Below are 16,969 nucleotides of genomic sequence, written 5' to 3' on the forward strand. Positions count from 1 at the left end.
TCCGCCGGTCATCGCAACTCTCGTCCATCGGCTCTTTTGTCAGACAGGGGTTGCCAAGTACGCCCATTCATACATTCGTTACTACGATCTCAAGCCAGTCGTTGAGAGATTCGCAGAAGATGTCGCGATTCAAGACTCATTGTCTCTTGGCCGCGGTGTACGGCGCAGTAGCTGCGTTTGGTGCTGTCTGCACGTCTGATCTCCTCGTGGACGACTTCTCCAGCTCTTTCTCAACGAACAGGAACAACCTCGGCTCATGGACTTCAGGTAAGAGTCCAATATCTAAATTCAAGCGACCGATGCTTCGGGCGGTGTCCTTCAATCGATCGTCTTTTGGCAGCTGTTAAAGAGCCTCCAGTGACTAACTCCATGTTCAATAGATGATGCAAGCATGTCCAGCATTTCCGCTTCTGGCGGCATTCTAAGTTTCACTCCCAAGAGCGGAGCTTACTACTATGAGACGTTTCCCTGCCAAGCACTGCAGACCGATTTGTACACACACGTCCAGCTCGATATCAAAGCACCAGCGTCAGGCGCAGCCTTCACAGCCGAATTAAATTCAGCATCAAGCTGCTCAGCGACGACCAGTTCAAAGACGTCTTTTCGAGCCACAGGCTTAACCGGCGGCTGGCAGACGCTACGCATCCCACTAAATAGCTTTGCAGCCGGGAACCTCAATGCCGCCCTGTCATTTGTCGTCGGGTCGTTTTCTGCTACTCAGGAATGGCAGTTGGACAAGATCTTGTTCGTCTGTGCTCAGGGGTCATCAGCAACTTCGACTTGTAAGTGATGGCCAGCCGACCAACCCGGACATCATCTCTGCAGATGCTAACACAAACTCTATAGTCACTACGATTACTACGGTTACACAAGCTCCAACAAGTTCGGTGCCATCTCCGACCCAATCGAACAACCCGTCTTGCTCAGCACTTCTAGTCGATGACTGGGCATCGCAGTCGCGCCTCGACTTCTTGCAATACAACTCACTCCTGCTGCCGACAGGAGATGACGGAACAATGCAGTCAAAGATCGTTAGCAACAATCACATTAACTTGACGCCGAAAGATTCCTCTTCATACTTCTTCACCCAAGTCGGATGCTTAGATGCATCAAAATATGGTGGAGTTTCACTCCGGATCAATGCCCCGGCTGGAACTACATTTAAGATCGAATTGACTTCTAAGACAACGTGTGAGGGAGAGGTGACAGCGTACTCGTCTCAGACAACTGCACAGCTAGGCTGGACCTTTGACGGAACCGAGAAGCTCTACAATTTCCCCTGGTCAAAGTTCAGTGGAGTCAACCTCAGCAAACTGAGATCACTTGTTCTCGAAGCGCCGACCCGCCCCATCACACTTGGCCCGCTTGCACTCTACTGCGGGAGCACCCCGACTGGTTGGGTGGTGCCTACGGCCACGACCCCGACAGGGCCAACACAGACCGTTCCGGCACCGGCCGCTACGGCCTCCGGGCTTGTGATTGACACATTTGCAAACTCAAACACGAACTCGCTTGGATTCTGGCACGGCGGCGATGAGTTGGGACTGACGTGGGGTTCGAACCGCCTCACAATAGTTGCCTCAGCTCCCGACTACGCATTCACCAGTCTGGTGAGCGGTGGATGTCGGGACTTGCGCAGTCAAAGTGGATCGTACTTACACATCGCCTACTCGGGTCATACGAAGTTCTCCATATCACTACAACAGCACAACTCTCAATGTAATGATGGCATTGCACCATACCCCGAAACAAGAGACAGCCTGGAAGCAAGCCGATACGCGACGACGAGCAGTGACATCTACATCCCCATCTCGCACTTCAACATCAACCTCCAACGTGTCGCGAGTGTCGCTATCAGAGGCATTTACAGTACCGATCCTGTATCCCTAACAAAGATCGAGATCGTCCCCTCCATCCCCTCGGGCGTCAGCATTCCCCAAAAATTGCCCTCGGGTACCCTGGTCTTTGCCTGTACCCGGCCAAATTCTTTTGCATTCGGTATCGACGACGGAAACCCAAAATACGCCGCCAGACTAGCGCAAATCATCCGCGACGCGGACATCAAAGTAACATTCTTCGCCGTCGGCGCAGTGCTCGAGAATCCGTCCACTGGCATGGCCAGCCTCTACCAGCAGCTCAAGAGCGAGGGCCACCAGATCGCACTGCACTCCTACACGCATCCTAGGATGGAAGGATTACCCGATACGGAGAGCATCGACTGGGAGTACAACGAGGACTACAGGGTAATGACAAACCTCTTTGGCGAACGATCCAACTACTTCCGCCCGCCATATGGAGTCGAAGGCGCGCGTATGCGTCAGCGCTGGGCGGCTGCCTCTGGGTCTGACAAGGCATACCTTATTAACTGGAGCGTCGATGTGGAGGATTGGCTGTGGGCTGAGACGAGCACGCCGGAGAAGCAGGTTGATTCGTTCAAGTCCGACGTTGCGAAGGGGGGAAATCTGGTTGTTATGCACTTCTCATACAACACCACGGTCGAGTACTTCCCTGAGTTTATCAGGCAGGCCAAGGCTACTGGTAAGCAAATTATGAGGATTGATCAGTGTATGGAAGATCCAAACGCACCTCCCCTCTGAAACCGGAGATGGTGGCGAAAGAGCGGAGATTAGGGGGTTGGCGGAAGATTTTGGTGACAGTGTTCTCATTCATACACGTAGGCTCCCTAGATCATGGTCGATATGAGTAATGATCGGAGTGACTGCTTTCCAACAGCCTATTGAGCTTATGGTTCACTTTAATATGCCCTCAGAATGTGCAGAATTGTCCAGGCTTCTGCTACGAGGCTGTGACGGTGACTACTAAAGTAGGCTGGCATGATCAAGGAGTCAAGCATCCCCGTCATCATTCATACGAGCTATCAACGTCTTGTCTTGTCTTTCATCACTTTCACATGACTCGAAATGATTATCTTCCATACATCATGTTGAATAGTGCAAAATTAATCCCATGTCGCTGCAGGTCGTATATCTGAAACCGTTAGAATAGTCGACGTCTCATAGTTTGAAGCTCTGAATTTCCGTTTGATGAGATCTAATCCGTCGGTAATAGCTTGGGTCATCCGGTGTTGTCTCCATTTATCCTCTTACCGTGCCTCCGAGCCGGCGCCGAGCGTGGGGCAGACTCGGAGCATTCTCCACCTGGCCTTTGTTCCAGCTTCCCAGACTTGTCGATTCTCCCTGTTCGTCGTAAGCTGGAATTTGTTCCATTGACCAGCTTCCGTGACCTTGCACTGCTCGCATCATCTCAATTGAGACCCTCTACCTACTCTTCCTCGGAGGCATTCACGTTGGCTTCTTGGCACCTCAGCGACAAAATTGTGTAGTACCAGAATGAGGGAAAAGAGCTTTTCCAACTCTCACCGGCTGGTAAAACTCGATAGCAGGATCGTCACGGAGATTTCAAGCCTCCATCTGAATTGACTTGAGTAGTTTATCACCATGACGAGGAAGTCCCATGTTAGCGGAGAACTCCCCCGCAACGATTGATCGCCGGTCTCCCGCACATTTGGGGATATTCAGGCCCCCCCTCATGCGGGGTAGCTGTCCCAATTGGGGAAGAAGCTGCCCCTGACGAGGAACGCCTTTGACGTCACCACCCGGTCATTGACGCCGGAGCTTTCATTCCAGCCCGGTCTGGTTCCTTCCTCCTCCACTTTCTTGGCCCATTGACGCTTGCCATGTCACTTTTCAGCTCCTTGTAGATGGCAGGGGGCGACAGGAGTACATTCTCCGTGAGTCCGGCAGGCGGAAAGAGCTAGGTACTTCGCCTTGGTCTTCAGCGCCATCGTCATTTTGACTGCATTTGCATTTGAAGCACGTGTGAAGAGCTTCGCCCCTGCCTGTTTGTCCTCCGTCGCCGGTCCGACGCTAGCCATACGCGAAGGGAGCAGGCAATTGCGAATTCTTTCTTCCCTTCAAAATCTGCTGTTTGCTTCCATCCTCTCCAACTCTGCCATTGACCTACCACTATTTCGAGACTACCTATCAAAATTTCCTCGTTCAATTCTACGGCCCTTGAATTCGTTAACGCTTTCACTTGTCCACCACTACTCATACTACCATCTCTTCAAAAGACCACCAAGATGTTGTCCGCAAGACCCCTCGTTCGCTCGACGCTCCCGAGAGCTACCCGTGCTGTCCGCGCTCCTCGCCAGCAGCTCCGCTTCCAGTCGACGACCACCTCATCATCAACAGGCGGCGGAAGCTCCCACTTCGGAGCCGGTGTCGCTGGTGGCCTTGCAGGTGCCGGTCTCTTCTTCGCCATCTACTCTTTCACTCCTGCCGGCCGCACTGCTTCAAAGGTCAACAAGGCCGCCAAGGAGGCTGAGAAGAAGTACACAGCCGCCGCACAAAAGTTGCAAGAAAACACACCTTCTGCCGACGAAGCCATCGACTACATCAAGCAATTCGCTTACTCCTACGTCGGTTGGATCCCTGGCGGCCGCTCCTACGTCGACTCCGCTTTCAATGACTTTGAGACTGTCCGCAAGAACCACAAGGAAGAAGCCGACAAGATCGTCGATGACGCCTACAAGCAGTTTCAGGAGGTTGCCAAGGCCGGCCTCAGTCTCGAGGCCGTCCACAAGGCATACGAAGTCCTTGCAGACATCACCCAGAAGCTCGCAAGCCTCGGAGGTGACGCCATTGGAGACATTGCCGACAACCACCCCCAGCTGAAGGAGAAGCTTGGAGGAAACATTGACCAGCTCAAGGACTTGGGTGACAAGTACGGACCCGAGGCCAAGAAGCAGGTCGATGAGACATGGAAGCAAGTCAAGGACGTCTTGGCCGGCGGCTTCACTGCCAGCAACTTCGACAAGGTGCGCAAGCTCATTGAGGAGAAGATCCAGCAGGTCCAGAAGCTTGGCGACGAGGCATGGAAGAAGGCGCTCGAGGAGGCCAAGCCCTACCTGGACAAGAACCCGAAGGTCAAGGAGCTGGTCGAGAAGAATGCCGACGCACTCAAGAAGGGAAATGCCAAGGAGCTATTTGAGAAGGCAAAGAAGGCTACCGAGTCTGGAGACCTTGGAGGTCTTGAGAGCTACGTCACTGATGCCGTCGACAAGGCTAAGTCCAAGGGCTCTGAAGTTGGCGAGAGCTTTGGTCTGGACCAATACTTCAAGATGATCCCCGACGGAGACAAGATCATTCCCAAGTTGAAGCAGCTCCGCGAGGTCGCCGACAAGCACAAGGAAGAGGGCGAGAAGCTGTTCAAGGAGACCATTGAGGAAGTGAAGAAGGTCCTTGAGGCCAAGTCTAAGAAGGCGGAGGAGATTGCCGAGAAGGCTAAGAAGGATGCTAAATAAGGGACATGTCTCCGGCATTCATGGCACTGATACCCCCAACAAGACGTCTAAATGGACGACGCCTTGTACGATAGTTGAAAAAGCTTTTCCTGTGTACCAAATATTTAATGACTAGACTCACCCATTGCCTATGACTCTTGCTGCAGTGAGCCTATATTAAAACATCCTTCGATTAAAGATAGTAACTATTTGCCCATCCATACTTTCAGACCCTCAGATGTCCTGCGGCTTGTACAGAACGCGCTCTTTCAGCAAGCGCGGGGTATCGGGATCATGACTTGGAAGAACAACCACATCACTCTGTTTCGCAAACGCCTTGATCTTCCGCAAGCTGTCTAATGCCGACATGGGATCGTCGTTGATTCCATCCGGTTCTTCCTTATCCAGCAGATCTATGCCGTAGCTCGCGTCTCCAAGCAAGCAATAGGTCGAAGTGGTCCCGTCTTCGTTATTGCCATACACAACAAGCGAAATGTGACCGGGGACATGGCCGGGTGTATGCACCGCCACAACCTTCCCATCAGCTGTGATCCGACCAGTCGTCTCCCACGGCCCCACCGCACCGGCCGAAAAGTCCACGAGTGTTGGTTGGAAACCTTTCGGCCAGTGCTGCGGTACACATCCCGCGAGCGTCGCGGTCATGGGACTATTCCCAAACGCAGCCCAATGCTCCTTGCTCACAAACACAGGAACATCCGGTGCGGCCTCCTTCAGGGCCTTCAACCCGCCCGCATGATCGCCGTGGAGATGTGACAGCACGATGGCCTGCAAATCACTCGGCTCTACACCAAGCCGCTGCAACTGCTTGACGATACCGTCTTCCGGCTTGATGTCCACGCTGCTGAACATCTTCGTTGGGGACAGGTAGGGGAGGTAGCCTGGGTCGTTGAAGCAGGGTGACTCGCCCGTGTCGAAGAGGATCGGCCCGTCTGGGTGGGCGATGAGGAAGACGCCGATAGGGAGGGGTTCTGTCCATTGGCGGTTTGCGATGCAGCGGAAGCGGCGGAGGGTGACGAATTGGTCGAGGTAGGATTTCACGGGCTGGCTTTTCATGGGGAGTTTGATGCGGACTGAGCCGGTTGAGAGGAAGGTCAGACTGACCCTCTTTTGTGCGTCTGTACTCATGTTGTAGGTTGTGATTGATTTGAGTTACAAATTTGATGTACAGAAGATCTGTCGAAAGGATCGATTGAGTCGTCAGCACTTTAATCAAGCGGTTTTGTCTCGATGTTTGACTTTGAGATTCGAACCTTCAGATTCGTAAGTTGGATGCCCTGCGCCTTTGTGTGCCGAGATCCCACTCGTACCGAATGCCGGTCGGCGCAAGACCCATTCAATCCCGGCTCTAAACCAGGATGGGTCATCTAGCAAGACATAGTTTCCGCGAGCAAGTAACGGATTAACGACAGAATTGGTATCGAAGAGCATTTGAATTGTACAAGGGACTCTTCATCCATGTGATCATATCATTTGTTGGCAGTTCTTGCGTTGTAAACGACAGTCGAGACTTTGAGACTGGGAATAACACCGAAAACCAACTGATGTACAAGCGTCGCTAAGACTCTCACCCATTAGGTTACTTCCCCTCCACATCCGGATCATTCAAATACCAGGTAGAATCAGACCCATCCAACTCCATCGTAGAGAGCCCATTCCCAAGGTACGCAAACCGATTTCGCTTCTTCTCATACACATAATCCCAGTCCTCCCCTCTAAAATTCTCCAACATGTGGAAAAAGTGGATTCTGCTCCCAGGATGGAGTGCTGTCACAGGTCCATCCACAGCGCCGCCTTTGAACCAGGATCTACAGGACCCGGCCCATGCTGTGCGTGGCATGAAGGCCTGCGTGTGTTCGTACAATTCATTGACTGCGTCGAGGCTGGGGCTGATGGATTTGATATCCTCGGTTTGGCATTTTTGGATAATACCGGCGACATATTTTGCGAGAAGTTCGGTTATTGTGAAGACGCTGCCGTGGCCGATGGGGGCGTTGGGGCCAAGAAAGACTGGATTGTCTGTTAGTACAGTGATTGGAGTTGAATGGCACCACCACAATACAACATGAACTTACCAAAGTAGTTGGGCATCTCGGGGACCGCGCAAGACATGTAGGCTTTCGGTATGTCCTTGGCCCAGATATCTTGGAGATTTGTTGCCCCTCGCCCGACGATAGGGAACCGTGGGCGAAACGAGACATCGAATCCAGTGGCACACACGATAGCATCGACCGCAATGTGTTCTCCAGAATCTGTAATCAGGCCGTCTGAGACTATGCGGGCGATTTCTCCCGAGATGACTCTTGCATTAGGTTTCGTCAGAGACTCTAAGTACCCGACACCTGGCGTCATTCGACGACAACTTATAGGGAACGAGGGGATCAGAATATCGATCAGCTTCTGATCGTTATTGAGTGCAGATTGCATGTATTGAGTGACGCCCTGCGTGGCTTGTCGGTGTGTTTCCGAGTCCTTCAAAACCTATCTTAGAGTTAGTTCAAAGTTCAAAGAGATAAGATTGGATCACCGACCATGAAGAAGTTGCTGTTAACTTGTTCTTCTATAGCCTTGACGAATGACTTGTATAGCGCGGGATCGGACTTGAACTTCGCAATCTGTGCTGGCGTGAAGTTCTCATCCTCATCTAATTCAATCTGCTCCATCGTTTGCGTTGCCCTTCCAAGCAGCAATGTCTGAACTCGCGGCGGCATTATCCAAGTTGGCCCACGAATAAAGTGAATCATTTCCTTCGCGTCTTTGCCTCTTTTGTGAGTATCTTGGTGGTACGAGACCTGACTGTTACTCACCTTTTTGTACAGCCGGAACGATTTGAACTCCCGATGAGCCATTGCCTATTACTGCGACTCGTTTTCCTTTCCAGTCAAATGTCTCATCCCAGTTGGCGCTGTGGAGGAGAGAACCTGCAAAGTCTTGTAAACTGGGGATATCTGGCCACTTCCAGTTGCTGCAGGAAACTCAGACTTAGCAACGCACCGGGCACGCTATGAAATCAGGGGCATAATCATACTTCAAAATCCCGCTCGCGTTGAGCAAAAACTCGCAATGGTCCCCAAACTCCACACCGTCCTCCAAATTCTTCACCCTAACCGTCCATATTCCAGCGACTTCATCCCAAAACGCTCCCGTTACGAGATGATTAGTCTTGATCTGACGTCGTAGATCCTCATCATCGCACAAGCGACACAAGTACGCCTGGATCTCTTCCGCCGGAGACAGAAAGCTGCTCCACTCCTTGTTCGGCATCCAGGAGAATTGATAGTTATGCGAGGGGATATCGCACTTGCACCCCGGATAGCGGTTCTCGTACCATGTGCCTCCGACTTCGGGGTTCTTCTCATAGACAGTGTGTTCAAAGTTTGTAAGTTGCTTGCGAAAGGTGCGGATCATGTTCAGGCCGCTTGCGCCGCTGCCGATTGTGATGATGCGGACCTTTTTGGCTGTTCCGAGGGGTTGTTCAATGACTGCGTATGGATCTGCTGGGCCAGTATCTGGTGTTTGTGGGTTCCTGAGTGCGAGGTGGTTGCTAATTTGAGTCACGCGTGAGGAAGCCATTCTGTCATCTGATTCTGGGTTAAGGAAGGACAATGAAAATAAGTGTTGGTTCATTTGGGGATGCCTCGTAAGTTGGGGATTTGTACGCAGCTTTGATGTACTGGTCGCTGGGAGTAGATTTTGGTCTCTTATAGGTACACTGGGCAAGTTACATGAAGTATGCAGGCCCTCCAAATGTGATGATTTGATCACAGCAACATCCTGTCCTACCTTGGCCGCTAGCACGGTGATGCCCTGGATTCAGCGCCGGCTGCTCAGCGTAGGCATAGTCAACTCTAATCGTCTACGGCGTCCATGAATTAGTTACCCCAAGCAATTTGCCGAGAAGCACTGGGCCTTCAACTCCATGTTGTGAGGAAAAAGCGTCGGCAGACGGTGTTCGAATCTCGGCACTCGGCACATTGCGCTCGGTATTCGATGCCCCGCAAAATCGGTTAACATCAATCCTTCACGGGATTGGACTAAACGCACGCAGTGTCTCGGAACATGAACCACATGTTTTCGCCGCACCGCCAGGCGCTATTCTTCAGCAATAAACCATCATCATATTCAACAATTCTAGGGTAGAAGGAAAATGTTCTTGTTTGATCATTTCTAATCGAAAAGTAGAGAAATGTGTGTTCTTGATATCGGGGTAACGTACCCACTCTCCCTTAGATTGGCCACTCAAATGGGCCAACTTTGTGCGGAATAAACCTCACTCTTACACCGTGGTCAAGGGCGTTGAGGTCGGAAATCTAGCCAACGTCAATGGTTCTCGACTGGTGCATTAAACTTAAGATAGAAAGGACTGTGTTGTGCTTGTCGTCGATGCAACAGGCAGCGGCTGAAGACCAATGTCTCTTACTGTCCGCGCCTGGCTCAATGATTCGCCTTCTTTTGTACACGTACGAAGAGATTCTGCAATCATAAAGTATTTTGAAAAGTCCAGGCCCATTCCAGCTGTGCTCTGCCTCCATGTTGCCTCTTGAAGCAAGACAATGTGGAGAGGAATCCACCATCGAACGCATTGTGGTTGTGCATCCTGGCTCGAGAGCGATACCTCTGAGATAAGGCAGTTTGAGGTAGGAAGCGGATGTAAATTACAATCAATCCCCATTTGCTCGAACCAGATGGCTTGCCTTACAATACACCGTCTTTTCCTGTCTAATACAAGATCTTAAAGCGGCGGCGAGTCTGGCGACCCAATTTGATGACCGGTGCATATGCATGCATGCTTACTGCCCTCAACAGGCGCTTAGCCCACAAGTCAATTGGATCGCGATTTCTTGAAAGTGGCACAGTCCTGCGGAGAAGAATACTTTATCAGTCATGTGCCGAGCGCGGATCATTGTACATAAACCTTCCACCCATTGACTCTACCGAACCTATGTTGGCTCAGGCAAGCCTTGCCATTTTTCTCGATCCGTCGCATGAGCAACTAAACGTTGCAGATTTTATCAGTACCTTACCATGCCAAAATTTCGATTGTGGTGGTAAGGACAGCTTCACAACCTTGGCTGCGGTTCATCTACTAACAATGGTTTGCGACGTGCAGGTATCGGTTTGTACCCGTCCTCGGATACCACCATGTCATGATGATAACTCTTGTATTCCCCATAATTCTACTATGTATTTGAACATACCAATCTTCACCAAATCATATGCGACGAAGACGTTTCTGACGAAATTGAAGCTGTTCTCTTATCTGGATGCACCGCCGAGAACCTCAATGGGCTATGCCTCATTTCTCTGTCTTACTCCAGCGAACCATCAGGAACATCCTCCAATCAGACAGAGACGGGTTCAAACTCAAACACCACGACTGCAGACAGACCGCCACTTGAAGTTCGCGTTGGCTATTTTGGGATGTGCATAAAGAGCATGAACCAATGGGTTTGCTCAACAAACTCGCGAGTCCTTGACTCATTCGCACAGCGAACGCAGCAGGGAGAGGGTAGTGATTCAGCTTTGCTAACCTTGGCTGCGGACAGGTTCAGAGAGGAAATCATCTTCAAGGGTCTCCTGTGAGAGCATCACAATCTTAAAAATGGCTTTCGTGGGCAGCTTTCGACTAACGAGAACATAGCTTCGCACCAATTATTCTCGGCTTCTTTGTTATTTTCTTATTGAGCCTCTTTCCGAGTTGGCATGATTCAGAAGAATCAGTAGCATCTGGCAGAGAGGCAGTTCCCACAAGGGCAATCTCAATACTTGCGTGTTTTTGCACATTCTTTGCGGCTTTCCTATATCTTATCGCAGTATTTTGGCAACACCTCTCAAGCCCTGCTGCAATCTCTATGGGAAAAGCATTTACTGGAGGCGCGGTAGTCGGCAGTGTGGGCACTGGCGCTATGTCACTCGGGTGGATTTCTGTATTCCTCTTGCTATGTACTTCCTTCGGCCTCCTCATCATGATCCTCTCAATCAGAGTTCTTTCGCAAATGTTGGTTGAGATGGAACACAGGGGAGACTAAAACGGGGACCTGTAAGATGACCCAGCTGGCTTGTTCCAGATGATGAATTGAACGGAGAACGAGTAATACTACTCAGATGGACACGAAATGGAAACAGGGAATCGAATCCATTATCCACCTGTGGTAGTCTAGCTTTTTTGGCGAGAGTTTGGTAAATGTAGTTTACTACGAATAACCCTTGAAATACCCCTCTTGGCTTAACATCGGGTTAATCCTCTAGTAGTAGTAGTAGTAGTAGTATCCAGAATCATCAGGGACAGGAACATAGCTATCCAATTAGCCAAGCTCCGATCTCAGGTTCATTCTCGCGGGATATAGCTTTCTTATCCTCCCGTGTTCCCAACGCTTCATCGACCTTCCTCGCCCCTAAGTACCTCAGTACCACGTACCTTCTGGTATCTTTCTTTGGAACCCTGGAGACGTCTGGGCTTCATGTATGTGGAATGCTATATAACCACAACCCGAGGCAATAGATGCCATGGTGACAACGATTGATATCGCCACTTTGATGCCGGATGATAGTTGTGAGGCCCAGATTGGTCCGAGAAGAGCTAAGAAAAGACCGATGCATGCGGTAAAGGCCACTCCCCACTGCCAAAGATTGGTCTGGGATGGGCGAAACATTCCAAACCATCTAGCTATTCGATCAACATTAAAAGCAATGATGATGAGTGGAATAGAGAGCCCGAGACCAATGGTCACTGGCGGAGACCTATTAGCTGGTTTCACAGGAAAGTCGTCGTTTACATCGAAAGACTCACTGATATGCTTCACGAGGTAATCGAAGGGGATTCTGTCGTTTTCGTCAAGAGGGTAGCCATTGGTGTTGATTGCGAACATGGCGGCAATAAAAGATACCGGCAGCTTTAAAGTCATTAGTAATGGGACAGATTTGATTTTGGGCATCGTGTTGCACTTACGAAGAGAATTGTCACCACTGTAAAGACAATGACAGTTTTGCCTTGTTTGGCCGTATCCCTTGCGGATTCGCGAGCATAATAAGCTTCGCTAAGGCTACCCCGTTTCTGTTTGAGGTCCATTAGACGGAACAGCTACAAAGAACGTCAAATAAAGTTCCATGTTGAAGGACCAGTCCAAATCCTTACAGACGTTTCCGCTTTTTTGGCAGCCTCTTCCATCTGATCAATGTGTAGTAGGTGATCATCTAGGACTCTTGTTTTGATCCAGAGTTTCTGTGGGTTTTCATTCGCAATCGCGCTGAGACATGTGTTCAGACCTCGAATGATCGTCCTTTGTTTTGTCAGGACTAGCTTCATCGTATGTAACTCGTCCAGAATGTCATCAACTTCAATCATCAACTCTGTCTCTTCAGTGATTTCTATGACATCATGACTCCCCATTCTGACTGCATCCTTAAATATTCTCCATGCGCTCGTCACGTTGTCACTCTTATTTTAGAATCATTAGCTAAGTGATCTTCAATAGTTTTTGTACTCCTCGTATCATTAAACAGGGATAGAGACGTGCATATTACCGCTTGGACAATTGAACGATCGAAGAATTCAAAAAAGAGATGCTCATCGGCCACGTGGTGAGGATTTAGCAATTCCACGCAATGTGTTGTGATGAGACTTGCTAAGTCATTGACAGACCCGATGGCCTCCCGCCCTTGTTTTGAAAGATGCTGTATGACCAAGTATGGCACTGTCAAAGGGGCTTCCGGGTCAATTTCCGGCCACATGTCATGCGTCTTGGTGCTTTCCATGAGATTGGGGCCTCTAGGTCGTCTCTCGTATGCAGGAATCTGTTGTCTCCAACCGGCAAACCAACGAATGAACGGCGGCGGTTTTGAGGGTTGCGTAGTTATATCAGTTTGGTTTTGGGAGTCTCTGGCCACCCAGGAGTTCCATCGAAGGGGGCAACAGGATATCACTGTCTCTGTATGTGTTTCGAGATGGTCAGCGATACATCCTCAACCGACAACACGATCGGGTTTAACACGTAGAAAAATACCGTCTCCAAGGATCCAGAGCCAGAGCTGGTCCACCATCAGGATCAGAGGTTCGGGGAACGAGTGACTCCTGGTGTAGCGGTAAATAACCTGGTCGTTATCGCGGTAGGGGGTAGACTCGGTATGCGAGTAGATGTACTGGTCCAGGGTTCGTCGTGGTTGAAAACCTTGCGTCGTGGAACTGAAATAGCCTCGGATGAGTTGTTCGTGTAGGTTACCTGGTGGGGGACTGTATAATTCCTTTTTTCGTCTTTGTGCCAGTCTTGGAGCACTCTGACGTTGCTGCTCAGATATGCCAGCTTCATGGAATGTCCCTGGCTGCAACAATGGTTGCTGCTGCTGAGAGGTGTTCCATTCCCCATACTGTTCTGCTGACCTGCCAACGAACACTCTACTGGTCTCTGAGCTTAAGTCATTGTTGTTGCTCGTCGCCACTACTTCAGAAAAGGCTACCTCGGGGTCTGCCTGGCTGACTGGCTCCTCCCGCTGGGATTGCGTGCCTCTGAAGCTACCGTGATCGTTTCCGCTCGAATCTCTTAATACAGGTAATTCTTGTTCATTTGCCGCAATGGGAGCGGTAATCCTCAGTGTTTCCAGTCGAACCCCTTCATCATCAGGACTGCTAATGTTGCTCTGTCCGAGGTTTGGTGATTGACGTTCCAAGTCAACTTCGGTTGCTGGTTCCTCAGGTAAGGCTGGCCTTCTCGCATGCCAATTCTGGAGGCGAGTTCCTAGCCGCCTGACAGCTGCATCTACGCGTGTTCTGGTCTTCCTCCTCGCTGTGCGAGTAGGCGAAGTAAGAATGGAGCCATCCGTATCATTGGATACTTGCCGGCGAGCTTGGCTCGCTGAACTCGACTGATCGCTCCTGAGTGGAACGTCCTGATTTTCAACCATTGCTTGGAACCCTGGGGCCATCATTGAGCGACCATAACCGAAGGGCTTGACTCCTTCCGTTGATCGATTCTCCAAGGCCTGAGCCATTTCCTGGTGCCCATCATGTGTTTCGAAATTGAGGAAGGGCACCTTGCTAGGTAATTAGATAAAATGCGTTTCATTAGACCTGAAGTGGCAGACTCACAACTGAAACAACAGCATCCTTATCACCAGTCAGGGAGCTTAAAGCAGGATGCTAGCAGACAAAAATATCAGTAGGGCTCGAACTTGAAATGCACTATATTTGAGCATGATGTTTGGAGATATCCTTACTGGCACTCGACGGCAATGCGGTCGCATATGGGAGTTGTGATGTTTAGGTGACTGGAGCTTGGTCATGCCAGGCGTTCCAGAGAGCTCGAGCTCTAGCTTTGCACTGTCGTAGTTTTCTGATGATACCCTACCACTTTCTGCGGCAAGACGTCTAACTAGGCTCTGTTGCTCGTCAGCATCTTCCATGGAGTGAGACTCAACTAAAAGAAAACAATCTTATCTACCTCGACCCAGGCCATCTGGAAGTAGTTTAGTAAGTACCTTGAGAAATGGCCTTATTTGATGGGATCTGGGAATACAAAGACTGTCCTACATTGTTTGTTGGCAGGTGGTACCACGTGAAGTTGGGCTTCTTGCCATCAATGTGACTCTTGATTGCCTCAGGCCCATGGCTGTACAAAAGTTCGTACATCGAAACGGTCTTCGGTATCAGCTGCTCGTGCTCTCCATTTGTGAAGAAATCAACGATGTTCGCTTCAAATCCGTGACAGGCAATCATTTTGTCGCATTCTGTCTCAGCCGGAGGGGGAGGTACCCTCAATCCTACAAATTCTTGAGGTTGATCACTGCCTTGACTGGATCCCCGAATACGAGGGCCCTGCAGTATAGTCAACCCAAATCGTAATTCCTGTAGCATTTCAGCATTGCCTTGGGCAAGGTCCAGAACTGTGTCGCCATTAGACCTTCGGACATCTGGCTTGGCTCTTTTCTGCAAGAGCAGCTTGACGACGTCTAGGTTGTCGGAAACGACGGCTGGAAAGAGCGGCGTTTGCCCATCCGCATCGCGGCTGCTAACGCTGGCACCCTTTTCGAGCAACATTGCCACTAAACTTGGATTGCCTGAGCGAGCAGCCAGGAAAAGTGGTGTCCACTCGTTGATGGCTTTGAGATTGTTGACGTCCGCCCCATGCTCTAGCAATACCTTCGCAACGTCGAGAAAGCCTCTCTCGCATGCAAGATAAAGAGCGGATGGTGGATCCTCGAAGTACCAAATATTTGGCTCCGCTTGAAAATCCAGCAGAAGCTTCACGATGCTCGCGTTGCCGCTTGTGACTGCACAGAAGAGTGGATCTCTGCTACGAGAGGTCATCGCCTGAACGTTGGCTCCGTTTTCGAGCAGGATCTCCGAGAGTCTTAGGTTGCCGTGCAAATTTGCGATGTGAAGCGCCGTCAGTCCGCCAGTCCCTGCATCATCGTACCCATAGTCTGCTGCCATGAACATAAGTCTGCGATCGTTCGGCGTGGTGGCCTCAAGATCCGCTCCGTGACTAAGTAAAATCTCTGTAGCTGCCGTATTGTCGCTCACTACTGCCAAGTGCAAAGCAGTAAGCCCATTTTCGTTCCGGATGTCGATGCTTGCGCCACATTGCTCGAGCAAAGTCCGCAAATCTTCGGGTTCCGGACTCTTCGCTGCCTCAAAGATCTTCTCAGTGTCCGGCCTGGGCTGGTCTTCGCGAGATCCAGGTGGAACATCTGCATCCAAATCCATATCGTCCTTCAAAAGTCAAAAGCCTTTTCTCAGTGCGACACAAATATCATACGCACATGAATCGCTAGAGCCTGTGTGAATGATTAGAGCTGACGGCACTAACGATGTCCTTTTTGCTGGTATAATCGGGACTTCAATCCACGTTTACCATCGATGTCAGTTATTGTGAGTTACTCAACAAACTTGCTCAGCTTGGTGCATGGCCCTCCGTAGGCCGAATTTGATAACCATGCGTTCCTTACCCGAGAATCACGGCAAGGTGGGTACAGTGATTGATAAAACAAGATGATGGGGAGGAAGATATGCCCTTATCGCTCCTTTGACCAAAAGGGTCAGAGAGGGGGACGATCTCTCTCGCTCAGCCTGCTTCAGAATATTGGGCAGCTGCATACGCGACATGTACACAACAGGGGGTTTCGTGGAGTTCAAACTCTAACCGCTTGCTATCGGTGAGACACATTCTTATCTGCTGTAAAGCAGCGGGTGATACGGCGAGCAATGTGACCCGAACTGCATGAGATGAGAGAACATCCAGGCGGTTGTTGAATTGATTCTGGGCATTGTTCAGCTTACAAGCCCTATCATGATGAGGGTCGAGGTCTCGCACCATAGTCCTGGTCTTCATATCAAAACACAACCATTGATGAATCTCATCTTATCGAATGAGTGACGAGTGTGATCCCATCGACTGCTGGATAATGTCAAACATGTTGATACGTACCGACTATGAGGAGTAATAGCAAATCCCGTACTGTTCCAGAATAATTCGAATTAAATCCGTGGCATCTCAAATAAATGCACCTAATAATAAAACCTCAAAAGTTGACATTGGAGAAAGCTGGAGCTATACGTCTTGAGGTTATCCAGCAGTCGATGGGATAGCGGAATATGTGGAGCCATGAGAAGATGTGCAGATCTCATTGTAGAGCATAGCTACTTAGAGTCTT

At 50.2% G+C, this 16,969-nt stretch overlaps 6 protein-coding genes across 6 annotated transcripts; 3 read left to right on the forward strand and 3 right to left on the reverse strand.

Moving 5' to 3' along the window:
* Positions 1 to 119: 119 nt before the first annotated feature.
* Positions 120 to 2,597, forward strand: BDP55DRAFT_550417 (polysaccharide deacetylase; the record flags this gene model as incomplete). Its single annotated transcript, XM_060569024.1, has 3 exons — positions 120 to 267; positions 381 to 782; positions 847 to 2,597. The coding sequence occupies 3 exons, from the start codon at positions 120 to 122 to the stop codon at positions 2,595 to 2,597; spliced, it is 2,301 nt and encodes a 766-aa protein (XP_060430414.1).
* Positions 2,598 to 4,102: 1,505 nt separating this feature from the next.
* BDP55DRAFT_550769 (uncharacterized protein) lies at positions 4,103 to 5,326 on the forward strand (the record flags this gene model as incomplete). Its single annotated transcript, XM_060569053.1, has 1 exon — positions 4,103 to 5,326. One exon carries the CDS (start codon positions 4,103 to 4,105, stop codon positions 5,324 to 5,326), a length of 1,224 nt encoding a protein of 407 aa, XP_060430415.1.
* Positions 5,327 to 5,432: 106 nt separating this feature from the next.
* On the reverse strand, positions 5,433 to 6,752 carry BDP55DRAFT_103978 (metallo-beta-lactamase superfamily protein). Its single transcript, XM_060565323.1, has one exon. It carries the CDS (start codon positions 6,449 to 6,451, stop codon positions 5,540 to 5,542), a length of 912 nt encoding a protein of 303 aa, XP_060430416.1. The 5' UTR covers positions 6,452 to 6,752; the 3' UTR covers positions 5,433 to 5,539.
* Positions 6,753 to 6,902: 150 nt separating this feature from the next.
* Positions 6,903 to 8,896, reverse strand: BDP55DRAFT_550601 (uncharacterized protein; the record flags this gene model as incomplete). The annotated part of the gene is made up of 5 exons (XM_060569037.1): positions 6,903 to 7,333; positions 7,399 to 7,804; positions 7,855 to 8,078; positions 8,131 to 8,288; positions 8,352 to 8,896. The coding sequence occupies 5 exons, from the start codon at positions 8,894 to 8,896 to the stop codon at positions 6,903 to 6,905; spliced, it is 1,764 nt and encodes a 587-aa protein (XP_060430417.1).
* A 1,295-nt stretch (positions 8,897 to 10,191) lies between these two features.
* On the forward strand, positions 10,192 to 11,591 carry BDP55DRAFT_104021 (Ca2+ regulator and membrane fusion protein Fig1-domain-containing protein). Its single transcript, XM_060565324.1, has 4 exons — positions 10,192 to 10,371; positions 10,434 to 10,507; positions 10,572 to 10,902; positions 10,965 to 11,591. Exons 1-4 carry the CDS (start codon positions 10,349 to 10,351, stop codon positions 11,350 to 11,352), a joined length of 816 nt encoding a protein of 271 aa, XP_060430418.1. The 5' UTR covers positions 10,192 to 10,348; the 3' UTR covers positions 11,353 to 11,591.
* BDP55DRAFT_104084 (uncharacterized protein) lies at positions 11,510 to 14,642 on the reverse strand. The gene is made up of 8 exons (XM_060565325.1): positions 14,534 to 14,642; positions 14,406 to 14,456; positions 13,327 to 14,354; positions 12,848 to 13,251; positions 12,459 to 12,761; positions 12,273 to 12,404; positions 12,114 to 12,216; positions 11,510 to 12,053 (listed from the first exon to the last, which is right to left on the reverse strand). Exons 2-8 carry the CDS (start codon positions 14,420 to 14,422, stop codon positions 11,728 to 11,730), a joined length of 2,313 nt encoding a protein of 770 aa, XP_060430419.1. The 5' UTR covers positions 14,423 to 14,456; positions 14,534 to 14,642; the 3' UTR covers positions 11,510 to 11,727.
* Between the last annotated feature and the right edge of the window lie 2,327 nt (positions 14,643 to 16,969).

Source organism: Colletotrichum godetiae (genome assembly GCF_030913485.1).
Source record: "Colletotrichum godetiae strain CBS 193.32 chromosome Unknown BDP55scaffold_17, whole genome shotgun sequence".
Taxonomy (NCBI): domain Eukaryota; kingdom Fungi; phylum Ascomycota; class Sordariomycetes; order Glomerellales; family Glomerellaceae; genus Colletotrichum; species Colletotrichum godetiae.

Excerpts from the sequence above, each read along its gene's own strand:
- BDP55DRAFT_103978 (XM_060565323.1), bottom strand. The coding sequence starts at position 6,451 with ATGAGTACAGACGCACAAAAGAGGGTCAGTCTGACCTTCCTCTCAACC.
- BDP55DRAFT_104021 (XM_060565324.1), top strand. The coding sequence starts at position 10,349 with ATGCCAAAATTTCGATTGTGGTG. Across the intron at positions 10,372-10,433 it reads CCAAAATTTCGATTGTGGTG|GTATCGGTTTGTACCCGTCC; the intron begins GTAAGGACAGCT and ends TGCGACGTGCAG. Across the intron at positions 10,903-10,964 it reads ATCATCTTCAAGGGTCTCCT|CTTCGCACCAATTATTCTCG; the intron begins GTGAGAGCATCA and ends ACGAGAACATAG.
- BDP55DRAFT_104084 (XM_060565325.1), bottom strand. Across the intron at positions 12,762-12,847 it reads ATCGTTCAATTGTCCAAGCG|AGTGACAACGTGACGAGCGC; the intron begins GTAATATGCACG and ends TTCTAAAATAAG. Across the intron at positions 12,217-12,272 it reads CAGTGGTGACAATTCTCTTC|CTGCCGGTATCTTTTATTGC; the intron begins GTAAGTGCAACA and ends ATGACTTTAAAG.